General features: G+C 41.3%; 1 protein-coding gene across 3 annotated transcripts in view; it reads right to left on the bottom strand.

The window, feature by feature from the left end:
- Positions 1-25,279, bottom strand: part of LOC116990921 (cadherin-12-like) — an 878,073-nt gene that overhangs the window by 131,987 nt on the left and 720,807 nt on the right. For all 3 annotated transcript variants that reach the window (XM_033049096.1, XM_033049088.1, XM_033049079.1), the window contains one exon: positions 2,104-2,291. In XM_033049096.1, the coding sequence (XP_032904987.1) occupies positions 2,104-2,291 (188 nt within the window). The remainder of the gene's footprint in view (positions 1-2,103; positions 2,292-25,279) is intronic.

Raw genomic sequence — 25,279 nt, 5'->3', positions numbered from 1 at the left:
ATGAATAAATAAACAGTTGCTATCAGTCAACACAGAAGGGGTAAAGGCAAATTATCAGTAGTTAAAGTGAAGCAGAACACAAATCAAGGAATTAACTTAATGAATTTGACAGATAAAACATGAAAGCTAAAGGATTAAAATACGAGACGAGACATGCAATCTATTATTTTCAATATAAGACAGAGGAACATTCCAGAATTAGGCAATGTGAGAAAACAAACCTAAATAGGAATTCAAAACTATTTTATAGCCATTTGAACACGAAAAGAGTTATAGCCAGCGAGATGGAACTGATCAGAGATCAGAAGCATTTTTTTGTTCATCAGGGATAATGGCTGAGGTAACCAAAGATTACTACATCAGTCTTCTTCAAGGCAGTTGCTGCTGCAGATTGCGAAGCAAAAAATGTAATTGAGATTCCAAAAGGGCTAAAAATTGAAAAGGAGGGAATACTGGCAGCATTTAAAGTGGACAAATCACCTTGAACATTCTAGGTTGCTGTGGAATGCAGAGAAGAAAATATCTATTGATTCAAGGCTGTAGGGAGTGAACAGTGGATTGGAACTAAGGGCATCAATAGTTAGATCACTGGAAGCTAACATCAGTGGAAGGCTGATAAGTACTTCAGCAGAAGTGAGCTGATCATAGATCATCAGCCTAGATTTGTGTGGAGGATTCCTTGACCAATGTAAACGTAATGCAACAAAAAAATGCTGAAGGAATTCAGTGGGTCAGGCAGCATCTGTGAAGGGAATGGATACACGATGTTTCAGGTCAGGACCCTTCTTCACTGAGATCCTATTGAGTTCTTCCAGCATTTTGTTTGTTGCAAAAAATCCCAGCATCTGCAGTTTCTTGTGCCTCCAGTCTAAATTTAATGTTTGAAACGATCACCAATGTGTAAAGTAATTGGATTCTATGAATGTTGTTTTTATCAACTTGCTGGAGAGTAAACAATAGTTTCCACAAGAGCTTATCAAAAAAGGTATAGAGATAATATAATGTAACCTGCAGGGTAGGAGATGAAGAGAAGTGATGGAGAGATCAGTGTAATGTAACAAGCTCATTGCACATCTTCAGGATCAATGATATCTTTCATGATCTTAGTATATTCAAACCAGTTTATAGATGGCACCAAGTTAGAAGGGATAGTAAACAGTGCAACAGGAAGTAGAATATTTCAAGTGGGCACTGAAAGAGTTTTGGTGAATGACCCTAGCAGATTGACCCCAATGTGGAGAAACATGAGGCCACCTATTTTGGAATCAAGGAAGGCAGATTAATAAATGTCACTTAACAAAGTCTCTGACAACAATCACTAAATCAGCAAGTACACTTGATCGAAAATGGCACTGGACCATTGGCTTATATTTCACAAGGACTGAAATTCTAAGGGAAGTATATTATGTTTATTTCGTGCAAAACTTTGGTTATACCTCAAATGGTGCACACTTTTCACTGCCCTGCATTATGTGAAGGCAAATATTTATCAGAATGACACTGGACCTTAAGGAGTTAAATTATATAAACCTGTTTTATTTTATTTTATTGTGTTTAGATGGTTGAGTGGCAGGTTAATGGAGGTCTTTATAATGACAAATGGCTTTGATGAGGCAGATACAGAAAAACAATTTCCACTTTTGAGGGGAATAATTTTTAAATTGGAGCATGTCCGTTTAAGAGTGAAATATGAAATATGAAACTCATTCCCCTAAGTGGACTTAGACATTGGGGTCAATGGTAATTTTCAGAACTGAGAATGATGTTTACATCAAATGATGTTTACATCAAGTAGAAGTTGAATCAAGAGATCCATTGTAATCCAGAATACCACCCTGAAAGTGAGGAAGGCAGTAATCATGGGCAGGAGGCATAACAACATATGAAGATCAACAAAAGCAAGGACGACAAGGAAGAGAAAGAACATAGAATAAAATGAAAGAAAACAATAAAATATCACAATCTTGATATTTGGTATGCAATTACTATTTCGAAAAGGAATTCTCAGCAGCATGTACTGTGTGGCATAGACTGAAATGCAGGCATTATAAGGGTTAGCTGCTTATTTGACTGATTATATTTATAACACTATATAGTTCTCACCTTTTTCAGGCTGATAACTCCTTCTTGCGTGGCTTTATCAGATGTAATGTCAAACACATTCAGCCCATCCCCAGGAACAATGCTGTAATCTATGTTGGCATTCCTCCTAATATCAGCATCATTGGCTTTTATTCTACCAATTAGCGAAGCAACGGGGGTTGATTCAGGAACCTTTAGATGAAAGATATCTGTAAGAGGGATTCAGAGTTATAAGAAATATGTTGAAAGCCAGGCCTCAAGAGATAAAACATTTTTTTGTTCTTCCAAATTTTAAAGAAAACCAATATAAATAAATTTACTACATAATAAAATGTAATTGCATATGGTATGGATTATGAAACACATCCTACAAAACCCTTTTACAATTGAAACATTTACAGTGGCTTGCAAAAGTATTCATACCCCTTGAACTTTTCCACATTTTGTCACGTTACAACCACAAACGTAAATGTATTTTATTGGGATTTTATGTGATAGACCAACACAAAGTGGCGCATAATTGTGAAGTGGAAGTAAAATGACACATGGTTTTCAAATTTTTTTACAAATAAAAAACTGAAAAGTGTGGCATGCAAAAGTATTCAGCCCCCTTTACTCTGATACCCCTAAATAAAATCCAGTGCAACCAATTGCCTTAAGAAGTCACCTAATTAGTGAATAGAGTCCACTTGTGTGTAATCTAATCTCAGTATAAATACAGCTGTTCTGTGAAGGCCTCAGAGGTTTGTTAGAGTACATTAGTGAACAAACAGCATCATGAAGCCCAAGGAACACACAAGACAGGTCAGGGATAAAGTTGTGGAGAAGTTTAAAGCAGGGTTAGGTTATAAAAAAATATCCCAAGCTTTGAACATCTCACGGAGCACTGTTCAATCCATCATCCGAAAATGGAAAGAGTATGGCACAACTGCAAACCTACCAAGACATGGCCGTCCACCTAAACTGACAGGCCGGGCAAGGAGAGCATTGATCAGAGAAGCAGCCATGGTAACTCTGGAGGAGCTGCAGAGATCCACAGCTCAGGTGGGAGAATCTGGCCACAGGACAACTATTAGTCGTGCACTCCACAAATCGGGCCTTTATGGAAGAGTGGTAAGAAGAAAGCCATTGTTGAAAAAAGCCATAAGAAGTCCCGTTTGCAGTTTGCCACAAGCCATCTGGGGGACACAGCAAACATGTGGAGGAAGTTGCTCTGGTCAGATGAGACCAAAATTGAAGTTTTTGGCCTAAATGCAAAACGCTATGTGTGGCGGAAAACTAACACTGCACATCACCCTGAACACACCATCCCCACTGTGAAACATGGTGGTGGCAGCACCATGCTGTGGGGATGCTTTTCTTCAGCAGGGACAGGGAAGCTGGTCAGAGTTGATGGGAAGATGGATGGAGCCAAATACAGGGCAATCTTGAAAGAAAACCTGTTAGAGTCTGCAAAAGACTTGAGACTGGGGCGGAGGTTCACCTTCCAGCAGGACAACAACCCTAAACATACAGCCAGAGTGACAATGGAATGGTTTAGATCAAAGCATATTCATGTGTTAGAATGGCCCAGTCAAAGTCCAGACCTAAATCCAATTGAGAATCTCTGGCAAGACTTGAAAATTGCTGTTCACAGACGCTCTCCATCCAATCTGACTGAGCTTGAGCTATTTTGCAAGGAAGAATGGGAAAACATTTCAGTCTCTAGATGTGCAAAGCTGGTAGAGACATACCCCAAAAGACTTGCAGCTGTAATTGCAGCGAAAGGTGGTTCTACAAAGTATTGACTAAGGGGGGCTGAATACTTTTGCACGCCACACTTTTCAGTTTTTTATTTGTAAAAAAATTTGAAAACCATGTATCATTTCCCTTCCACTTCACAATTATGCACCACTTTGCGTTGGTCTATCACATAAAATCCCAATAAAATACATTTACATTTGTGGTTGTAATGTGACAAAATGTGGAAAAGTTCAAGAGGTATGAAAACTTTTGCAAGCCACTGTAAATGCCTTCTAGTAGAAACGGTATTAACTGCTATGAAGTACAGGCATTTGATAAAGGTCAGACATTCCCAGAAATGGTTGCATATTTTAAAGTAAGAACTTGTATTATTACTATACTTACTCGTTATTATTTCCATAAACATTTCTTGGAGACATATAACATTACAATCAGAATACAGGAATAGGACTTCAGTTTGTATTAAATGCAGTGAAGAGTGCAAGAGGTAGTATTAATAAATTATCAACTCATGCAACAATATTTATTATTACTCAAGGACAACTTAATTGAAGTTTATTTTGAAAGATAGATGTTTATTGTATAAACACCAATCATCTGGAGAGTGAGTTATTTCTGGGCAAGCTATTCGCTTTCTCATTACATTGAATTATACTGAAAATGCCATTTTTCTTCTTAATGCAGCAACTTTGCCCCTCATAATAACACAATAAGAGTCAAGAGTGTTTAATTGTCATATGTACCGACAACAGAACCATTCAATTCTTACTTGCAGCACCATAACTGGCCTGTAACACAATACACATAGATAATCTATATTACTAAAAGTCTGATCTTGACCACTTCCTGTTGTTCTGCATATTGATTTTAGAAAAAAACGCTGCCACTTACGGCTGTGATTTTTGGCCATCTTACTCAGAGCCCCCTCCACTGCACAGGACAAGAGGACTTTTCCCATCGATGAAAAATAAAAGAGTTATTAGTGTTTAAAAAATATTGAGATTCTCTCTCCTGAAGGCCACGCCCCATCCGGAGAGACTCTAAAACCCAGAAGTGTTGAGTGCCTCAGTCAGTCTCTGCAAGATGGGGGAGCAAGAGGGACACGTCTCTCAGTCTGAGCTGCAAATAACACTGAACACATGTCGACTAAACTGTGAATGGTTTTACTGACCTGTCAGTGCCCTTAATGTGGTTTGAAAATATAGTTTGGGAATGCTAAAGCTGTGTTGCTTTTGGTTTGGAAATGCTAAAGCTGTGTTGCCTTTGGTTTGGAAATGCTAAAGCTGTGTTGCCTTTGGTTCGGAGTTTTAGCCTTTTTTTATGTTGGGGGGGAGGGGGGAAACTACTTTTCAGGGTCCCTACCTGCTCGGAGAGGCGGCTTTTCTCCGGGCTGCACCATCGACCTGTCCTCGCGGCCTACCAGCGGGCCTGGAGCGGCGTTTTCCTGAGGGGACCGCCCAGAACCTCGGCTTCGGCGGCGGCGCAGTGCTGAAGCGCTATCGCGGAGTGGGTGATGCCTTGCCCGGGTCACCGAGCTGGAGCTCCAGAATGCTGAGACCGCAGGTGAACATCGCGGAGCTGCGTGTCCGTGGGGCGGCCAGCCGCAGGCGGCGGTATTGAACTTTAACATCGCTGAGCCTGGGATCTCTCGCCGGGATCGCCAGTGGTGGAGCTCCGTGGTCTCCAGTAAAAAAGCGGCCGTTCCAGGCATCCCAAGCCGCTGAGAGGGTTCTCCTGACGCCGGAGCACCATCACCCAGCGAAGAAGGGCCTGTAACATCGGCCCCCATAGCGGCGACTGCCGAGGCCTCAATAGGCCCGACTATGGGTGGTCATGGGGATGGGAACTAGACTTTGTGCCTTCCCTCACAGTGGGAACCATTGTGGGGAGATGTTTTTATGTGTATTGTTAAATTCATTAATCTTGTGTCTTATGTTTATCTGTGTGCTGCATGGCAAGTCAAATTTCACTCCACCAATTGGTGTATGTGATAATAAATGTCCTTTGTATCCTTTGTATCCTTGTATCCTCTCTTTCTCTGTGCCTTCTCTCGTAACTATAATCCTCCAAGATTGCTGTATTCCCACTGTAATTGCGTGGATATCCATAATTATACAGTGCAGGCGGAGAGTGCCGTGAGCCGAACCTTCAGTTATCTAGGGTGTTAATTCTGGAGTTTCCACTCATCTTTTGTGTTCTGTCATCCCATGAAACAGCACTGTAAATCTACCCCTTTGACAAATCTTTAGATGATCTGTAACACTATCTCAATATCAAAGGGTCAATATCAAATTTTGTTTTACAATGTTCCATGAAAAGACAAGCGAGCTTTTACTATATAAAACGTGCTATATCAACAACATTTTTTTAATGTCCAAAGCATGTGATATTGCAACATTAAGGTGGGTATGGTACACTTTCTGTTACTTGATTTGATACGGGAGTAACCTGGAGACTTTTTCATTGAAAGATGGAACATGCAAAAAGGCCTTTCAGACCATCGTGTCCATGCCGACAATTAATTACCCATTCACACTGGTTCTATGCTATCCCACTTCCGCATCCACTCCTTACACACTAGGGACAAATTCTTAAGGCCAATTAACCTACAAATCTGCCATTTTGTGATGTCAGAGGAAACCGGAGGAACCAGAGGAAATCCCTGCAGTCACAGGGAGAATGTGCAAACTCCACACAGACAGCACCCAAGGTCAGGATCAAACCCGGTTCTCTTGTGCTGTGAGGCAGCAGCTCCATCAGCTGTGCCACTGTGCCAACCTATCTTCTAATGATAATTCATACTATCATTGTCTAAGCTCTGCCTACTAAAGAATGTTCTATACATTTTAATGTCCTTGTCATGCTTCTTGGAATGGATGAAATTTTGCTGTAACCTTGCAGAATCTCATCAATGCAAATAGAAATTAATCATTTTTATACACTTAAAGAAGTTTAAAAAAATATTGTATTGAATAATCTGAAACTTGAGTTACTTAAAATGGAATATAAAATAAACTTTGACATTGTCTACAAACACAGTGAAATTAGATACTCCTAGGAGGGTTGTCTTAAAAAAGTTAGTTTTATCTTTGAAAGCTTACATAGAATTTAGAAAATATAGGCTCTTTACCCCACAATGTCTGTGCTGAATATGATTCCAAGAGAAACTAATCTTATCTGCCTGCACATGATCCATATCCCTATTTTCCCAAGATACCTAAGTGCCTATCTTGAAAATAGACAAACAATCCTGGAGTAACTGAGCGGGACAAACAGCATCTCTGGAGGGAAGGAATGGGTGATATTTCGGGTCAAGACCCTTCTTCAGACTGAGAGTAGGGGAGGGGGAGAAACAGAGATCAGGAAGTGTAAGGTATGAGAACGAGACATCAAAGGGGTGGAGATCAAGGGAAATAGATGTTTGTTAGCTTGGAGAAGGCACAGTAACAATAAAGCAAACAGATAAGATGTAATCAGGGACAGTTAGACTGGTCGGAGAACTGGGATGGGGAGGGATGGAGAGAGAGAGAACCCAACGTTACTTGAAGTTAGAGGTCAATATTCATACCGCTGGGGTTTAAGCTTCCCAAGCGAAATATGAGGTGCTGTTCCTCCAATTTGCACTGGGCCTCACTCTGACAATGGAGGAGGCCCAGGGAAGAAAGGTCAGTGCGGGAATGGGAAGAGGAGTTAAAATGTTTAGCAACCGGGAGATCAGGTTGGTTTAGGCAGGCTGAACGGAGGTGTTCAGCGAAACGATAGCCGAGCCAGCGCTTGGTCTCACCAATATATAGGAATCTAGGTATCTTTGAAATATTAGGATGGCTTTGTACTGCAAATTTGATTTTAGGGAGTAGTTAATCCTATTATTTTATCTTATGGTCAAAATTCACAAGGCACAATAATCAATTGAACACTGGGGGGACGAGTATTTGGCAAATTCAGTGGCCCGCCCATAAGGCACAAACATTTCTAATCAGTTATCCCAAGGGAAATCAGCACAAGTGCAATTGGGAGAACACACAAGCTGTTCTCTGCAGCATCAACTGCACCATCATAAAGCAAAACTAACATATAACTAACTGGTGGGCTCTGACACAAGCATTAACAATTGGGTGAATCATATGTCAAGTGTGATTATTCGGCAGTATGGTTTCCAAGAACATAAATCTGATGTTAATACCTGTGTGGGCTATCATACAGAAAGCGACACTAATCTTGCTGCTGTAAACGTATATTATAATGAGAAAATAGGCCTTCCACAGTCATATTCCTGACACTGCAGTAGGAATCAACCAAAGAGAATCAGATTCAGTCTTATTAAACTCTCTGATAGATTTCTCAATAGCATAAAATGACATGAATATACAGGAATATATCTGCCTGAATAAACATTATAACCCATAACTGACAGAATGTTTTACAATATGAATATTTATAGCCATTTACTATTTAATATATTGGACTTTAAATATCTAGCAGTCAGATAAAGACTATAAACAACATAGCAACATATTTAATTTGATCTTAAAAGTAATAATGAATCAACCAAAAACTTACACAAGCAAAATTTATTTTTGATGTAATGCCACATCAACCAATTAAGAAAATCAATTGTGATATTTGGAGCTTGGGACAAGATATATATGCACCTTTATAGGTCAATTGAGAAAAATGGACAGTTGCTGATAAAAGTAAATTTCCCAAGACACTTAATAAAGTAGTAGACCTCAAGCAGTATTACATTAGATGGTAAATATAACTGAAAACAAATTTGAGGAAATAGTGCAAGATGAAGCAGACCCAAACATAATCAGGAATAGGAGATTATAGCAGTGGGCCGGGATGCTCCTGGTAAGCAGGCCCAAATCACTCGCAGTGGACCGATCTCGGAGGACCTGCCTGGTATGCCCGGCTCACATCCTGCAGCCTACGGTGGGTTCGGGAACCACCGAGAAGGCTCGTCAGTCAGCGGGACCTCGCCCAAAGGCTCGCGGTCGGCAGGACTGGAAACCCGCCTGAAGGCTCAGCAGATGGCATAACCAGGAGGGAGCTGGAGAAGCCGGACGCGAGGAGCAAGGAGGGTGGGAGGGTGAACCAGGGTAATGCCTCCAGCACCTTCAGGAAGGCTTTAGGAGGCATCCCCAGGACACAAAGATGGTCAGGCAAGGAGAGAAGTGGGACGTCGGTTCGTGGGAACTGTTCCAGTGCATTGATGTGAGGGCTGACCCGAGTTTGAACTTTGAATAATGGCGTCAAAATGGCGGAGCCCGCATGTGTAACATATGCAAAATGAATTTCACTGTGAAGTTGCATATGTGACAACTAAAACTCTATTTACTATTCATATGCTGATAGGATAATATGGAGATAATGATGAAAGTAATATGGAGACAATGCATCATTCACAGGAGAGGAGAGTACTCTCCATGGTCTCTCTCCATTGATAGAGTGAAAGGCTTTACTGAGGTTTAAAAATACACATTCATAATAAATAGTGCAGCTATGTGCATATTATACTTCGGAGTCACGTGAGTGACTACGTGAAGACCCCGCCAGTACGCATGCGTGTCATATCGTCTATCGCATTGCGTTACGACTGGCAGGGTGGATGTGATTCTCCTGCTAGCAACAGACCTGAGGTAAGTTTTTTTTTAAACTTCCAAGTTTAAATCTTCTTGCAGGAACCTCTACTTAGAGGTCTTGCTAAAAGTCCGGGGCGAAGTCGGGACGGAGGGGAGACCCCAGTCACGAACTTCAGGGAACCCCGGTCACGGGGAATTCCGCCCACGGACATAGGCGCTCGGAAGACCGCGGAATGCGGGTAGCGAACGGCGGTGAATTCACCTTTGAGCCGCTGGCGGTAGAACCAGCGGCTTCATATTGGTGGAGAACCCATTCGGGAGACCGTGAAATACGGGGAGCGGGCGGCGGTGGAATCGCTTTCGAGCCGCTGGCGGTAGAGCCAGCGGTTTCATATTGGTGCCGGTGGCACCTGGAGAACCCGCTCCATAGACTGCGGGATGCGAGGAGCGGACGGCGGTAAGTCGCCTACTGAGCCGCTGGCAGTAAAACCAGCGGCCTCATATACCCCCCCCCCCCCCGAAGCAGGATACCCCCCCCCCCGACTTTGTAAATCGCGGCTATCCCTTTTATAGGGACCGCGGGGATATCCTGGCTGCAGTTACTGCGGGGGGGGGGGGGGGGGGGGGGGAGGTGGCTGTCGGGTTCATGAAGGCCACATTATCACGCAAGACATCACATCTTTGGCGGCAGCCCCCCTACGCACCCACCAGCAAACCACGATGAACTGAAGCTGGTGAAAGCTTGAAGGCCGTACAAGCAGGACAAAGGTCTTTTTTAGGCCACAGCCCAGAACGGCCTTCCTGGAAGATGCGCCAACCCCGTACTCAAGCTCCTCTACCTCCCAGGAGCAGGTGCAAAATCATGCACATATGTTTGAGGCAGCTCCTGGGTCGGGTTCCATAAGTCCTGCCATACGGATAAAGGTATGGAACCACATTGATGATGTCTCCTGTCGCGGATACAAGTTGGTAATATTAAACTGGTTTGAATATTTACACTGGTTTGGGATAATATAAGATTAGTTTATACTGCACACAAGTATGGTTGGAGTTGCCTTTCAAGGCAGGCTCACAAGAATGGGATGTGGACTGATCATTATCAACAGCCTCAACCCGCATGTGCAGTATAGACCTTTCTGAATAACTTCCATGTGATCATTTCCGCTCACAGGTTTGAAGATATTTGAAATTTAACTGGATGAGGCAATGATACACTCAGTAGCGTTGCAAAATGGACTAACTCCAGTTTCCAGATTATTTACCAAATTGAGAAATTGGTTCACACCCATCCAGTTAAATTTAAATTAAGTTGATACCAACTGAAACTATTCATTATTGGGATACAATCATCCATTTATTTGTCTGGGATCAGCTCTGAGACTAAAAATTAGACCTCTGCTATTTTTAGCAGAAACTATCAAAGTCACAATGATGGACAGCTTTGCTCCACTAAAACCTCTCATCCGTAAATTTTCAGTCATTTCCAAACTGATGCTATTGCCCAAAGATGGGAAATTTACTAATACCATCTCTAGTTACGGAGGCAGATGGGATTAGCATGAGTTATCAAGTGTTCAGTCATGGTATCAACTGCCAATGGACACCAGGTGCAATCTGTGCATTATAGGGTGTGTGGATATGCATAAACTGCATGCACAAGTCCAAGGTGAAACACTTTGGTGGTGGTATATGTTAATCAGAAAGGTACAATCAAATCAAAGTATCCGGTGATAGTTTTACCAAACCGCATTTAGCACTGGTGTATTATTATGCAAAATCAATGACAACACAGAATTAATGTGTGATCACAAAGTATTTAATGACATTGTGGATCAATGGAACACTAACTATTGAGATGCTTGCATCCAGGCTCAATCAACAGTCAACGAGGCATATTAGTGGCGAAGGGTGCATTCTCACTACACTAGGGTGGAATGTTCTTTTATGTCTTCCTCCATTTGGCCTCAATAGACGGGTCTTGCAAAATTCAGCAAGATTCCCGCTTCCGGGTTTTCATAGTGCCTGCCTGGGTTATATAACTATGGCTCCCGCTGAGGCGAAGAATGAGCATAAACCTTACATGGTTATTTCCGGATAAAAAAGATGCTGGTTCAATTGTGATGTTGAAACCATCCTCTGCATGATATAATCAATTCATAGACTTACAGACTGTGAGAGACAGTTCCTGCGGCTCGGGTTGTCAAACCATAAGCATTAGGAGTGCTCACTACAGATTGCAGGGATAGCACCAAATAGCAGCAATCTGCATAGGAGATGGGAAGCATTGTTTATGCTTCCTTACGTTTAACACGGCACGGATGACTGACACATTGAAATTCAGTTTTATGGGATTATAACATTAAGTTAATATTCCATTACTGTGCCTGAAGTACCTCCTCATCATTTGGCTGCGGAGAACATAAACCACTCTGTCCGGTCTCACCCTCTGACATCTAGAATATGAAGGTATCGTCAACTTAAAACCTCCCAGGCATAGGGACGCAGAGATATGGGTTGTTAACATTGTACTACGTCACTTCGCCGATGGGCACCAGCAACATTCCTGTCCATGCTCATACTCACGTACTAGTGATTATGCCATGGTGCTGACTACAGCGCTATGGGTCCAGTCATTGCAACAATGGATAGGATGATCATATCTGCGGGCTATAATAACATGTTTTTTCAAGCAGATTAGACAGGGACACAAGACCAAACTAGAGTTGCATATCACATGAACCTTGGGGTGGAGTATGATCACGCATTTACACCAGTATGTCAAGGTTCCTAAGAGCCTTATAGACTGACAGCAATATTATTAGTTACATAAAATCTTGTTAGAAGGAATCACTACGAACCTTCTCCAGATGGTTATATGGGTCTGGCATATACAGGAGCGTACATTGACATTGAGTCTCATTCCACCAGGACCGCTATACCTCAGCAGCAGGGATGGACCACATCCTAGCGGTTGCAGGATGGTCAAACTATTGATCTGTCCAAATATTCAGAATAAACCTATTGTCAGATCAGGGGTATTTGCCAACTCTATGTTAGGTATGGTTCATACTTCCTCCAGGTTGAGGGAGGTTACTATTGCCACTATTGTTCATTAATAGCATCAACATGTCTATATCTATGTCATGTCTGAATGCATTCTTAATGTTCACTCATCATTGGCCTACTGATGCAGTGTATGACGCCTGGACTCGTTTCCACGGCATGAAATCACAGAGCTTTAAAATCTTCACGTAGCCACTCACATGACTCCGAAGTAAAATAGTAAGATTAAACGAGAACTTACCAGTTTGAAGTTTGATCTTTATTTTATGAGGAGTAACATTGAGGGATTATGTGCCCTCCACGCCCACCCTCGATCATAAAGTTCAACTGGTATCCTATTTCTCTAATCTTACTATGTTCAGTTCATTTACTGTTGTCTGTGATTTCACACCGCTGCTTTGAAGATTGACACGCATGCATACTGGCGGGGTCTTCAGGTAATCCCTCAACGTTACTCCTCATAAAATAAAGATCAAACTTCAAACTGGTAAATTCTCGTTTAATCTTACTATTTCTTGGTGTTGTGGTGCAGTAAATAACATGTCCATAGAGTCAGCAGATGGGACAGAATCCACACTGCAAAGTTTTGTTTTTGCCAACAGGTCTATAACTGGGTCAGTCTTGGTGAAGACACAATATCAGACTTTCTCTCTCTCTCTCTCTCTCTACAAATGCCCAGTGGCGCAGCAGTAGAGTTGCTCCCTTACAGTGCCAGAGACCTGGGTTCGATTCTGACTAAGGGTGCTGTCTGTGCAGAGTTTGTACATTCTCCCTGTGACCATGTGGGTTTTCTCCGGATGCTCTGGTTTCCTCCCACACGACAAATACGTACAGGTTTATATTATAATTGGTTTCAGTAGAAATTGTCAAAATTGTAACAATTCTCCCTAGTATGTAGGATAGTGTTAGTGTACGGGCGATCACTGGTCGGCGTGGACTTGATGGGCCGAAGGTCCTGTTTCCGTGCTGTATCGCTAAAAAATGTTTAAATGGTGCACATGCTTCCTGCAAACATCTCATGTGGATAGGCCTAATCTTTAGAGTTAATGGAATATTATTTAATCTCCAGTTGTCATGTTTCAGAATTAAGGTCAGCTCAACCTCAGTGATTGACTTGAAGAATTCAAATGAGGCTTGCACATAATTGAATGCCAAGTTCCAAACTATTGTCTATTTGTTTACTGAAACGTGTGAAAGGATGGGCCTGATATTCAATATTAGAAAAAGCAAAGTGCTCTACAAATTGTGACAGCGGCCCCCTCCCTTGGATGCCATTCTGATCCCTTTAACTGGAGGACAGGCCAGGATAGGTCAATTCCCAGCATCATTGATAACAGCTGGATTCAACTATCTCAGTGGTTCTTAACCTGGGGGTAATTTGGGGTTTTGCCGGGGGTCAAAAAAGAGGACACAAATGACATATAATTTTGTTGAGCCCATGTTTAGGAACCTAACAAAGGTACATACCACATACAGTATTTATTTTGCATATGCGCGTACTGGTGCCAAAAAGATTAAGAACCACTGAACAATCTGATATTTGTTAGCCACTTGAAATTTGTTGTCCTACTCCCTGTGAAATCCAGGCATTCTAGCCAGAGGGAAGAAGGAAGAAGAAAGGAGGAAGAAGGAAGAAGGAAGAAGGAAGATGGAAGACGGAAGACGGAAGATGGAAGACGGAAGACGGAAGAAGGAGCAGAAGAAGAGAAAGGATGAAGAAGAAGAAGAGAAATGTTGAAGAAGAAGGAAGAGTGAGAAAGGGAGACAAAGTGGACTGCTTCCCTGCTAACTGTCATCCACTGTTGCAGGTTTGAGGAAGATTTAGCTACTGGGACAAACCTGAGGCTATCAGTGCCACTGCATGGTCAAGACTGCACTGCCAGGAAAGAAGCCCTAGACTGCGAGCGTCCTTACCTGATGCAAAGACCTAATGGATGGGGCAAGCCTGAGACACCACAAACTCTTCCTGCCAATAGACAATGAGGGACTGTGCCCATAGACACATAGAACTGATATGCCGGGAAGAAACCTGCACTGTCAGTACTTCCTGTTGAAGCAAGGGTGAATTGCAGGTAGAAGCCTCAGATTGCCATGCCTCCTCCTTTGAAGACCAGGACTAATAATAATAATAATAATAATAATATATTTTATTGTCATTGCACATCAGTGCAACGAGATTTAGTATGCAGCTTCCAACCGATGTAAAAGAAAAGTAAAATAAATTAATAAGCTGTGTGACGTGACCATCCGAGGGAGACAGTCCAGGGGGGATGGGGGGCACTCAGCAGGGCCGGTTCAGAGCCGCTATAGCTCTGGGAATAAAGCTGTTTCTGTGTCTGGAGGTTCGGGCGTAGAAGGCCTTGTAACATCTGCCGGAGGGAAGTAGTTCGAACAGTCCATTACAAGGGTGTGAGGATTCTTTATGGATGCTGACGGCCTTCCTGAGGCACCGTGTATGGTAGATGCCCTCCAAGGCTGGTAGCTGTGTCCCAATAATCCTCTGCGCTCTGTGGACGACGTGCTGAAGAGCTCTCCTCTCCGCCTCCGTGCAGCTGAGATACCACACAGAGATGCCATACGTTAATATGCTCTCTGTGGTGCAGCGGTAGAACGTTGTCTCCTGGGACAGGCCTGAGATTGCCAGTGTCATTGCACATGTGCTCTGATGGTGAGGGACACCACCCCCACGTGGTCCTTGAATTTCTTACCACTGTAAATAAAATGTATCAAGTGAGTTCACCCTACTGCTAGTGTTGGTGTGGTCACCGCTGAACCTGGCCACACATGGAAAATATGGACCACCTCGTATATTCAGGAGAAACTTCTTAATAAAAGCAAACATCAAAAGTAAAACTCACTATTGGCTTCAATGCCAGCTAATGCTTGGTTAATTAAGAAAACATATATTTAAAGTTCAAAATCACAGGTCTTGTTCTGCACAGGTCACTGATCCTTGTTCTGCTCCATGCTTCTGAATCCTGCACTACCTGCCAGCAGGACTGGAAAGATACCACCAACGCCAACTACATAATATGCTCAAACATCCCTGAAAAGAAAAGCAAACCTATGTCAGTGTCTTCTGAGCTTTATCATTGAGGCCTTAAATAAAGAGTCAGATTTATTGGGCAGGTTTGATCATCTATATGCCAATACCAGAAGCTGATACACTGTTCTGATCTCTATCACAGGACAAGGTTACTAGTGGGCAAAGGAAATGACTCAAGGATGTGCTTAAATCTTCTTGAAAATTGCAATAGTCTATGCCTCCTGGGCTCCCTGATGCAATACTGCTCAAAGTGGAGAAGGAGTGTTCAAGAAGTTGTTGACAACCTTGGGTTCCCATTTTTAGTGGTCACAACACCTGTAAACATGGCAGAAGGATTGCACCACCTCAGAAATTAGCCGTCCCATTAATCCTATCCAGCTGAATATGTGTATCCTACATTGGCCTCATTAGTCACATCAGGGTCCCCAGACAAACAGCACAGAAGCAAGCGATCCTTGTTGCTGAGAGACTACGATCCAGTCCAGACCATGATCCATGCCATCTTGTTGCAGTAATGCAGCATTGCAAGCCATCCTAATATTATTTGTTGAAGATGCACATAGAGTGAGAGCTTCAGTAGTCTGGTTCACCAACAGCATGATTGGGTTTTGCTGCGTAACCCTGCACTGAACTCACTACGGTAATTTATGAACAATATTCCCAATTGATACATTGCCAGTTCTTGCAACTGTCAGGGTGCAACTAAACTGGTTTGTAGGTTAATTCGCCTCTGTAAATTGCCCCTAGTGGGTAGGGAGTTAATGAGAGAGTGGGATAACATGGAACTAGTGCGAACAGGTGAGCACGATGTATCTATAAAAGTAAAACTTAAAGGCTCATCCACAAGCAACATACTCCCAGTTACAGTGGAGTGTTGCTAACGAAAAGAACAAATGTTAAACTGATGAGGAGGGGTGTGAAGGAAGTGAGTATGGGGAAGTAATCTTCCCAACTGGTTACACAGACTGATGTAAAGCATCACTCACAGGGGATATGTTCTTAGGCAAGGCCGGGCACTTGTACTGTGTGGGGCTGCTGTTGGCACACCTTGCAGGGATTTTCTAGAGAGGTCTCTGTAAGGATATACGCTCAGACTATGACTGCAGTCACAGGCCTGTGTTCATTCTGCTTGACAAACAATGAGAGGAAATTGTGACCTTCTGGTCACTTTTCTCAAATAAGCACATTTTGTTCCCAACTAGCTATGTCATTTTATTATTGTGTAGATGAATAAGTGAATAATAAATATTTTTTTTATCTGTTTGTTATCAGTTCAGAGGAAAGTTGCTATCACTTGGCACATGGTTTGGACCCTGCTGTTGGTTTCGAAAGCCCAATGCATTTGTTTAACTATACCTAATGGCCTTGGAGCTGGAAACATGTTTACAAGAGACAGCCTACTGCTGTTGAGATCACGTGGAATTCAGGGTGATCAAGCCAACTGGATATCAAGGTGGCTAGATGGAAAGCTTCAGAGGGTGCCAGTGAAAGGATGTTTTTCATATTGAAGCTCTGTAACCAATGGTTGCCATGGAGATCTGTACTAATTTATTTGGATGAAGTAGCCAGCATGATTAGTACGTATGCAGATGATATCAAAATTGATGGTATAGTAGACAGTGAAGAAAGTATCTACGTTTATAACAGGATTTAAATCCACTGGGAAAGTATGCGTAGAAATAGCAGGTGGAATTTAACTCGATCAAGTATGCACTGATCTATTTTGGGAAGTAAAACCAACAAAGGACTTTCATAGTGAATGACAGGACCCTGGGGAGTTTTTCAGTGCAGAGAGCTCTCGGGATATAAATTCATAGTTCCCTGAAAATGGTAACACAGATAAATAAGGTTGTAAAGAAGGCACGCTGGACTTCATCGAACAGGGCACTGAGTACGATTTGGGATGTCATGACGCAGCTGTACAGGACACTGCTGAGACTGCTCTTCGGAAATTGTGTACACTTCTGGTTGCCATACTATGGCGTGATTAGGTTAGAGGATGCGCAGAGAGGGTATATCAGGATGTTGCCTGGACTGCAGAGCTTGATTTGTAAGGAAAGACTGAATAGGCTGGGACTGTTTTCCTTGAAGCGAAGGAGGTTGAAGGGTAACCATCTAGATATTTATAAAATCATGAGGCACATAGATAAGGTGGGTGGTCGCCCTGTTTTGTCAGAGGATAAGAGGGTTCAAAGATTAAGATCATAGGTTTATGTGAGAAGGGGAAGATTTAAGGGACAAGCTTTTCACACTCACTGTGATTGGTAGATGGAATGCGTTTCCAGAGGAGGTGGTAGAAGCAGGTACTTTTGCAATGTTTAAAATACATTTGGACAGGTCCATGTTTAGGAAAGGATGGGAGGAATATTGGCCAAATGCAGGCAAATCGGACTAACTCAGGAAGGCACTTGGTTTGGCAGGGACAAGTTCAACTGAAGGGCCTATTTCAATGCTGTGCAACTCTATAACTTTGCTTTTTTTAATCTTGTAGGCACATGAATGAATAAATAAATAAATACATAAATAAACACATAAATAAGTAAATAAATAAATAAATAAATAAATAAATAAATAAATAAATAGATGATGTTTTTGCCCCCGTATTTCTTATAAAATTGTAATCACTTTAGCACAAGGATTGGACCTAGCTGTTGGTTATTAAAAGTTTAATAAACTTAGTTAATGGCCCTAATGATTGATATTTTCCAACTCAATTTAACAGAGGTTATCCAGACAACTAAATTGTTGCACATTGTGTCACCACTTCCTACAGTAAAATGCTATCCCAATAGTTCAGCATCCCATGTTCTGTCAAAACATACCAGGCATGCAGTTTACTTGAAAACTCCTGTACACTACAATACCTGTACCATATCTAAGACATATTAAGTAAATTAACGCATGTTGGGATACCAATAGGAATAACATCCAATAATCCAGAAAGTCCAATACTAATAAAGTCCTAAGAATATTGGAATAACAAAGATTTTTTTATATCATGAAATTTACCATGCAACTTGAGAGCATGGTGAACTATTAAGAAAAATTAAGATTAGGTTTCTGTCCTAATTCAGCAATAACCAACAAATTGATGTCATGTACATCAGGACTAGCAAGCTGGAATGATTCAGAGGCTAGGAGGCTGTGCTTGACCTAACCCTGATCTCTAAGGGAAAAGCAATCAAGGCACATGAGGCACTTTAGGAGAGCTCCCCCTCCCCTCACCCCACTCACCATCAACAACACCACAGTCATGTCTGTGGAGTCTTTTAAGTTCCTGGGAACCATCATCTCCAAGGACCTTAAGTGGGGGGCTACCATCGACTCCACAGTCAAAAAGGCACAACAGAGGATGTACTTCCTATGGCAGCTGAGGAAGCACAATCTGCCACAGGCAATGATGGTCCAATTCTACACGGCCATCGTAGAGTCTGTTCTCACCTTCTCCATCATGGTCTGGTTTGGCTCAGCCACCAAGCATGACACCTGGAGGCTGCAGCGAATCGTCCGATCAGCAAAGAATGTTATTGGCTGCAACCTTCCCTCCATTGATGAACTGTACACTGCAAGGGCCAGGAAGTGAGTGGGCAAGATCATCTCTGACCCCTCTCACCCTGGCCCCAAACTCTTTGAATCACTTCCCTCTGGAAGGCGACTCCGGATTGTCAAAGCTGCCACAGCCAGACATAAAAACAGTTTTTATCCACGAGTAGTTGCTCTACTCAACAGCCAACAATCTGTAGCCTCCCTTTGATCTGGTATTTTGTTGGTTCACATGCTTGATCAATGGTGTTTTATCATTAATGTTTCATTATTATTAATGTTTGGTGTTTTCTGAGTCATTCGTAACTGTCACTGTATGTCATGTTGTTACTTGTGGGCGGAGCACCAAGGCAAATTCCTTGTATGTGAATACTTGGCCAATAAACTTACTTACTTACTTACTTAGTTACTAAACTTACTTACTTACTTAAAAGTTATCAAATTTCAGTGAAGTCCATAAATGCAGATTCAGTCTTTTTAAATAGCATAATTTCAGGAAAATTGTCAGTAAAAAGCAATTGATCTGTAAGTAAATAAGAACTGTGATTTTTCAGACCAGTGAGGCTGTAAAAATCTCCTTTCCGGTGAAAGTTTTATATTTTCCACACAGTTGACATCACTTGGGGAAATACTTTTACAAGGAAAAAATGAGATACGACAGAGATAAGGAATCTCATTGGAGAAAGATAGATTTCCCAAAGGACGAAAATACACCAGAAATGTGTGCATTGTTGACTTGGTAAAAAAAAACAAATCAACTTTCAACAGCACAGCATTTTTTCTCTTCCGCATCTTCTATTTTATAAAGGCATGTCTGGACTCAAATCTTAAAATTAGTTCATTTACAGAATGACTTTATCTTAAATAACCAAAATAAAAGGGGTACAGTCAGGGCCTATTTGCTGTATCAAATCCATATCAGATTAAACACTATTAAGACTTTCCACCAGTTGATCTGAAACCTTGCAGGAATGTAAATACCCAGGAGTTTTTAAATATTTGTACCTTGGTTATTAAGATGTAAAATGTCATCAATTTAAAGGTCGAAAAATATACCTGCACTCCTTTCCAGTCATTCTATTTATTAATTAAATCTCTGGCTTTCTCTAGTTGTTGACTACTCTACAAAAGAAAATAGGTTATTCCTAGTTAGCCGATCTTTTAGTTTAGTTTAGAGATACAGCTCGGAAACAGGCCCTTCGTCCCACCGAGTCCATGCTGACCAGCGACCACCACACACTAACACTATTATAGACACTAGGGACAATTTACAATTTTACCAAAGCCAATTAACCTACAAACCAGTACATCTTTGGAGTGTGGGAGGAAACTGGAGCACCCGGAAAAACCCCAAAAGGTAACAGAGAGAATGTACAAATTCCACACAGACAGCGCCCATGGTCAGGATTAAAACCGGGTCTCTGGTGCTGTAAGGCAGCAATTCTACAGCTATACCACCGTGCTGCTCAATCTAGGTACATCACTTTTTTGCACTTTTGTTAAATCTTTCCGCACATTATTTCACCCAAGCCTGGTCACTCAGAATGAAACAATCTCATCCTAGGTTAGATACAAAATCTGGAGTAACTCAGCGGAGCAGACGGCATATTTGGAGAAAAGGAATGGGTGACGTTTTGGGTTGAGATCCTTCTTCAGTCAACCTGGGTGACGCAATAGATTCCAGTATCAGTCTACATTGCTGCTGTTTAATTGGGACCATTGAACATTGGTCCATTGGAACAGGCATAAAGATGGAATTATAAATGCATTACTGTCGAAGCTGCCAGACATTGACCCAAATCTTGGATAAAAAAGCAGCATCAGTATCAGTGAATGTGAAAACAACACATTCTCATAAAAATCTATCCATACATTCAGGACATTAATGGAAGGAAATCCGCCATTCTATTCAAGTTTGGTTTACAACTGACTCCAGTCGCACATGGTTTGTAGTTGACTACGAATTGACATAAAGGGTCGAGCAAGCCACTTGGCTCATCGGCAATGAATTTCAATTGCTAAGTTCTTTCAACTGGTCTTCTTTAGTACTACAGATTATAGCACCATTGATATTGAGCCTCCAAATGCTGGACATAGCCAGCAATGCCTGTATACTACGTATGAAGATTACAATTGCATTTTGGCCAGCTGTCATTGCAAAGGAGAAATATAATAGTCCCAAAAAGTAATGGTATAGGTATGAATTAATACAATAGACAATAGACAATAGACAATAGGTGCAGGAGTAGGCCATTTAACCCTTCGAGCCAGCACCGCCATTTAATGTGTTCATGGCTGGTCATCCTCAATCCGTATCCCGTTCCTGCCTTCTCCCCATATCCCCTGACTCCACTATTTTTAAGAGCCCTATCTAGCTCCCTACAAAATACAAAAATCCCATTGTAATTGCCTGTATGTCCCATTTGTTTTTAATCCATTAACAGACAATTTAGCTTTGGAGAGTTACAATGTAAAATGCCCCACTGATTTGCTTTGGTACAATAATCTCAAACATGTTCAAATTTATGTTGCTTGTTTGCCCCTTAATACTTAGCCATATAGTTACCCACTTTCCCTTTGAAAAGTAGAAAAATAATTGCTTCAGCTAATACAGTATCTATGGCAAGGGTATTTATAAAAATATGCCAGTTCATTCTATATGGTATAATAGATAGGTATCTATGCCCAAGGTATTTATGCTGAATCTCTCTTCCTCTTTTTTAAGGCATTATTCTTAATTGACCTCATCTGTCGGAAATTTATCTTTTTTTATTCAATCTAGCATTATTTTAAAATCCACTATTTGAGAGCTCCCTATGTCCCATAGGAAATATTCCAGTACTTCAGACTTCCCATATATATATAATTTATTATACCTGGTATCGTGTGTGCAATTAATGTTGTACATGGTTGTCAGTTGAAGAGTTATCTGTCATTGTAACAGAAAGCACTAAAGGTATAAATTTACTTCCCAGTACAAAAGTTTGCAATTGTTACTGGCTGCTGTCCATTTTATCTTTAATTTGCTAAGAGCATTTATTATGTTCTTTTGTGAAATCTTATTTAAATATATGGAATGAAAATACTTGAAAAAGGATAGTGCCTGACAAAGTAATTCATTATCAAGATAAAATATTAGAGGGAAGAAAATGTAATTAATTTATTATTGCTTTCTTTTAAGTAGAGACAAATTGAATAATAGCATTAACTATGTGACTCATCCTCTTTTATATCTAATTTTAAGGAATGGATCTTGTTATGATTGCAAAACTAATCATTAAATCCTTGGCCTGATAGCTATCCTTTCACTTACCAGAGAGGTAAGATCAGAGAATGCAGAGTTTGATATTTTGTTCAATGTATCCTCAGTAAAATTACTAACTAGTCCAAAATGCAAATAAAATCAAATTTAAACAATTAAAATACAAGGTCGTCAACCAAATAATTATGGAATCACTAGCTAATAATTCATAAATTGCTAAATTAGAACTGATGGAGCTAAACAATAAAATGCTGAAGAAAAGAGTGTGAAGAAGGGTCTCGACCTGAAATGTCACCCATTCCTTCTCTCCAGAGATGCTGCCTGCCCTGCTGAGGTACTCCAGCATTTTGTGTCAACACTCAGAGGGGTAAACTGTATCTGAGGAGGCAAAGGAATAACTGACATTTTGGTTTGTGATCCCGCATCTTTACTGAAAGTGTAAAGAGAAGATGGTCAGTGTACAGAGGTAAGAGTGAAGGGTCAGACAAGGACACGTGTGTAATAGGTGAAACCAGGTAAAGTGAGGAGGTGGGCAGTTGGAGTTTGATGTGGTTTAGTTTAGTTTAGTTTAGTTTAGTTTAGTTTAATTTAGTTTGGTTTAGAGCTACAGCGCGGAAACAGGCCTTTCGGCCTACCGAGTCCGCAACGACCAACGATCCCCGCACACTAACACTATCCTACACAAACTAGGAACGATTTACTATTTTACTGAAGTCAATTAGCCTACAATAATTTACGTCTTTGGACTGTGGGAGAAAACCTATGCAGGTCATGGGGAGAACATACAAACTGAACTACGAACCCGGGTCTCTGGCGCTGTAAGGCAGGAACTCTATCGCTGTGTCACCGTTTTGCCTTAATTTATTTAAAAAACCATTTGAGGGGACAAGGCTACAAAATTCATCTCTCCTATCAAAGTATAGAGCAGAGAAAGAAATACCAATCTCCAGTTTCCAAACTTAAAACGTTAAACATTGCACGAGATTGGTAGCCTGATCTTTTAATTAAAAACAATGATTGTTAATAATAGGCACAAAACGCCGGAGTAACTCAGCGGGTCAGACAGCGTATCGGGAGAAAAGGAATAGGTGGTGCTTCTAGCCGTGACCCTTCATCAGACTCAAATATAGTCTGAAGAAGGGACTCGACCCGAAACATCACCCTTCCCCTTCCCCTGAGAAGCTCCCTGACCCGCTAAGTTACTCAAGCACCTTGTGTCTATCTTCGGTATAAATCAGCATCTGCAGTTCCTTCTTACACAATGATTACTAATGATACGGGCAGGAGATTAAGGTTCAGCGATTGGTGGGTATTAGGTAAAAACAGACAAGAAAGAAAAAAAATGGGCAGATGGAGTTACAGTACGTGTGAAGAGGGAAGAGGGGAGGTAGAGAAAGAGGCTGGAGGATGACAAATGGAACAAGATTAGGGAGGGATGCACTTAATACATATCCCTCCATTCCCTGCAAGTCTCTTAAATGCCACTATCATATCTGCCTCAACCACTACCCCCATACGTTCAAGGCACTCACTGCCCTCCATGTAAAAAAACATGGAAACATTGCCCCTATCCCATCAGATTTGAATTTAAAGAACTTTATGAATGGAATAAACAAAGGATGATCACTTGAGGAAGAAAGGATAAACATAAATTAATTTCACTGAATGGTCTGTTCCTATCTTGTAAATACTCTCTGGTTGAAATATTTGCTACCAATATTTGTTACATTTCATTGTTGCTCCAATGCTTTAGTGACACAATTATATGTTTACATACTTCAGTCATAAATCTGTGAACAAAAAATTCAGAGGGTGAAGCGATGTGCAAGCTTAAGATCTTGAAATGGTTTAACAAGATGAACATTTTCACATGTGGCATGTATCTCAGGAATACAATGTAAAATAGTCACAACTAAATGTAATGGGAAATTCAGAAAGGCTAGTGATTAGAACGTGGAGCAGGGAGCAATTAAATCATGTAGCACAGTTGTAATAAAAGGCTGACTAGATGAATTTATGTGACAAGAAAAAAGTATGTGCCCAACACACATGAGAAAATGAGTTGGAGTAATTTAGGTTAGCAAGTCTCATCTTTGCAACATAAGGGGAAGTCTTGTTTATCTTGGCTTCTTGTTGCTGTGCTAGCTTTAGTTCTAGCAGTAAAATGGTGACACAAAAGATGGCAGATGCTGTAATCTTGAGCAAAAAATAAATAGTGCTGGAGAAAGTCAGTGGATCAGGAAATATCTGTGGAGGGAAGTAGGCAGAAGTTGTTTGGGGCTGGGATCTTCTTCAGGCTGATGGAATAGAGCGAGAAAGCTGGAAAAGAGAGGTGTGGGACAAGGATTGAGATGAGGGTTTATTAGCAGAAGGGCAGTGATAGTAGCAATGACACTTCACTCCTTATCTGCCACTCTTGTGTCTCAACATCACATCTAAGCTTTGTTACTACCTTTACCTATCTGCCAAACACCTCCCCTCACCTGTATGTACCCACTATCTGCCAGTTTTTTCCCCACCACTTATCCTCACATTGTAAGAATGGGTCGATTGGGCTTCCCTTCAGTGGAATTTAGAAGGATGAGAGGGATTTGTATAGAAACATGTTAAATTCTTAAAGGACTAGACAGGCTAGATGCAGGAAAAATGTTCCCAATGTTGCGTGAGTCCAGAACCAGGGGTCACAGTTTAAGAATTAGGGGTAGACCAATTAGGACTGAGATGAGGAAAAACCTTTTTCACCCAGAGAGTTGTGAATCTGTGGAGGCCAATTCACTGAATGTTTTCAAGAGAGAATTAGATATAGCTCTTAGGCTAAAGGAATCAAGGGATATGGGGGAAAAGCCAGAACAGGGTACTTATTTCAGATGATCAGCCATGATCATATTGAATGGCGGTGCTTCATCCCCAAGTGGCCTACTCCTGCACCTGTTGTTCTATGTATCTACCAGCGTT

Source organism: Amblyraja radiata, chromosome 2, assembly GCF_010909765.2.
Source record: "Amblyraja radiata isolate CabotCenter1 chromosome 2, sAmbRad1.1.pri, whole genome shotgun sequence".
Taxonomy (NCBI): Eukaryota; Metazoa; Chordata; class Chondrichthyes; order Rajiformes; family Rajidae; genus Amblyraja; species Amblyraja radiata.
Note: the sequence above shows the minus strand (reverse complement) of the source record. Positions and strands in the feature narration are given on the sequence as shown.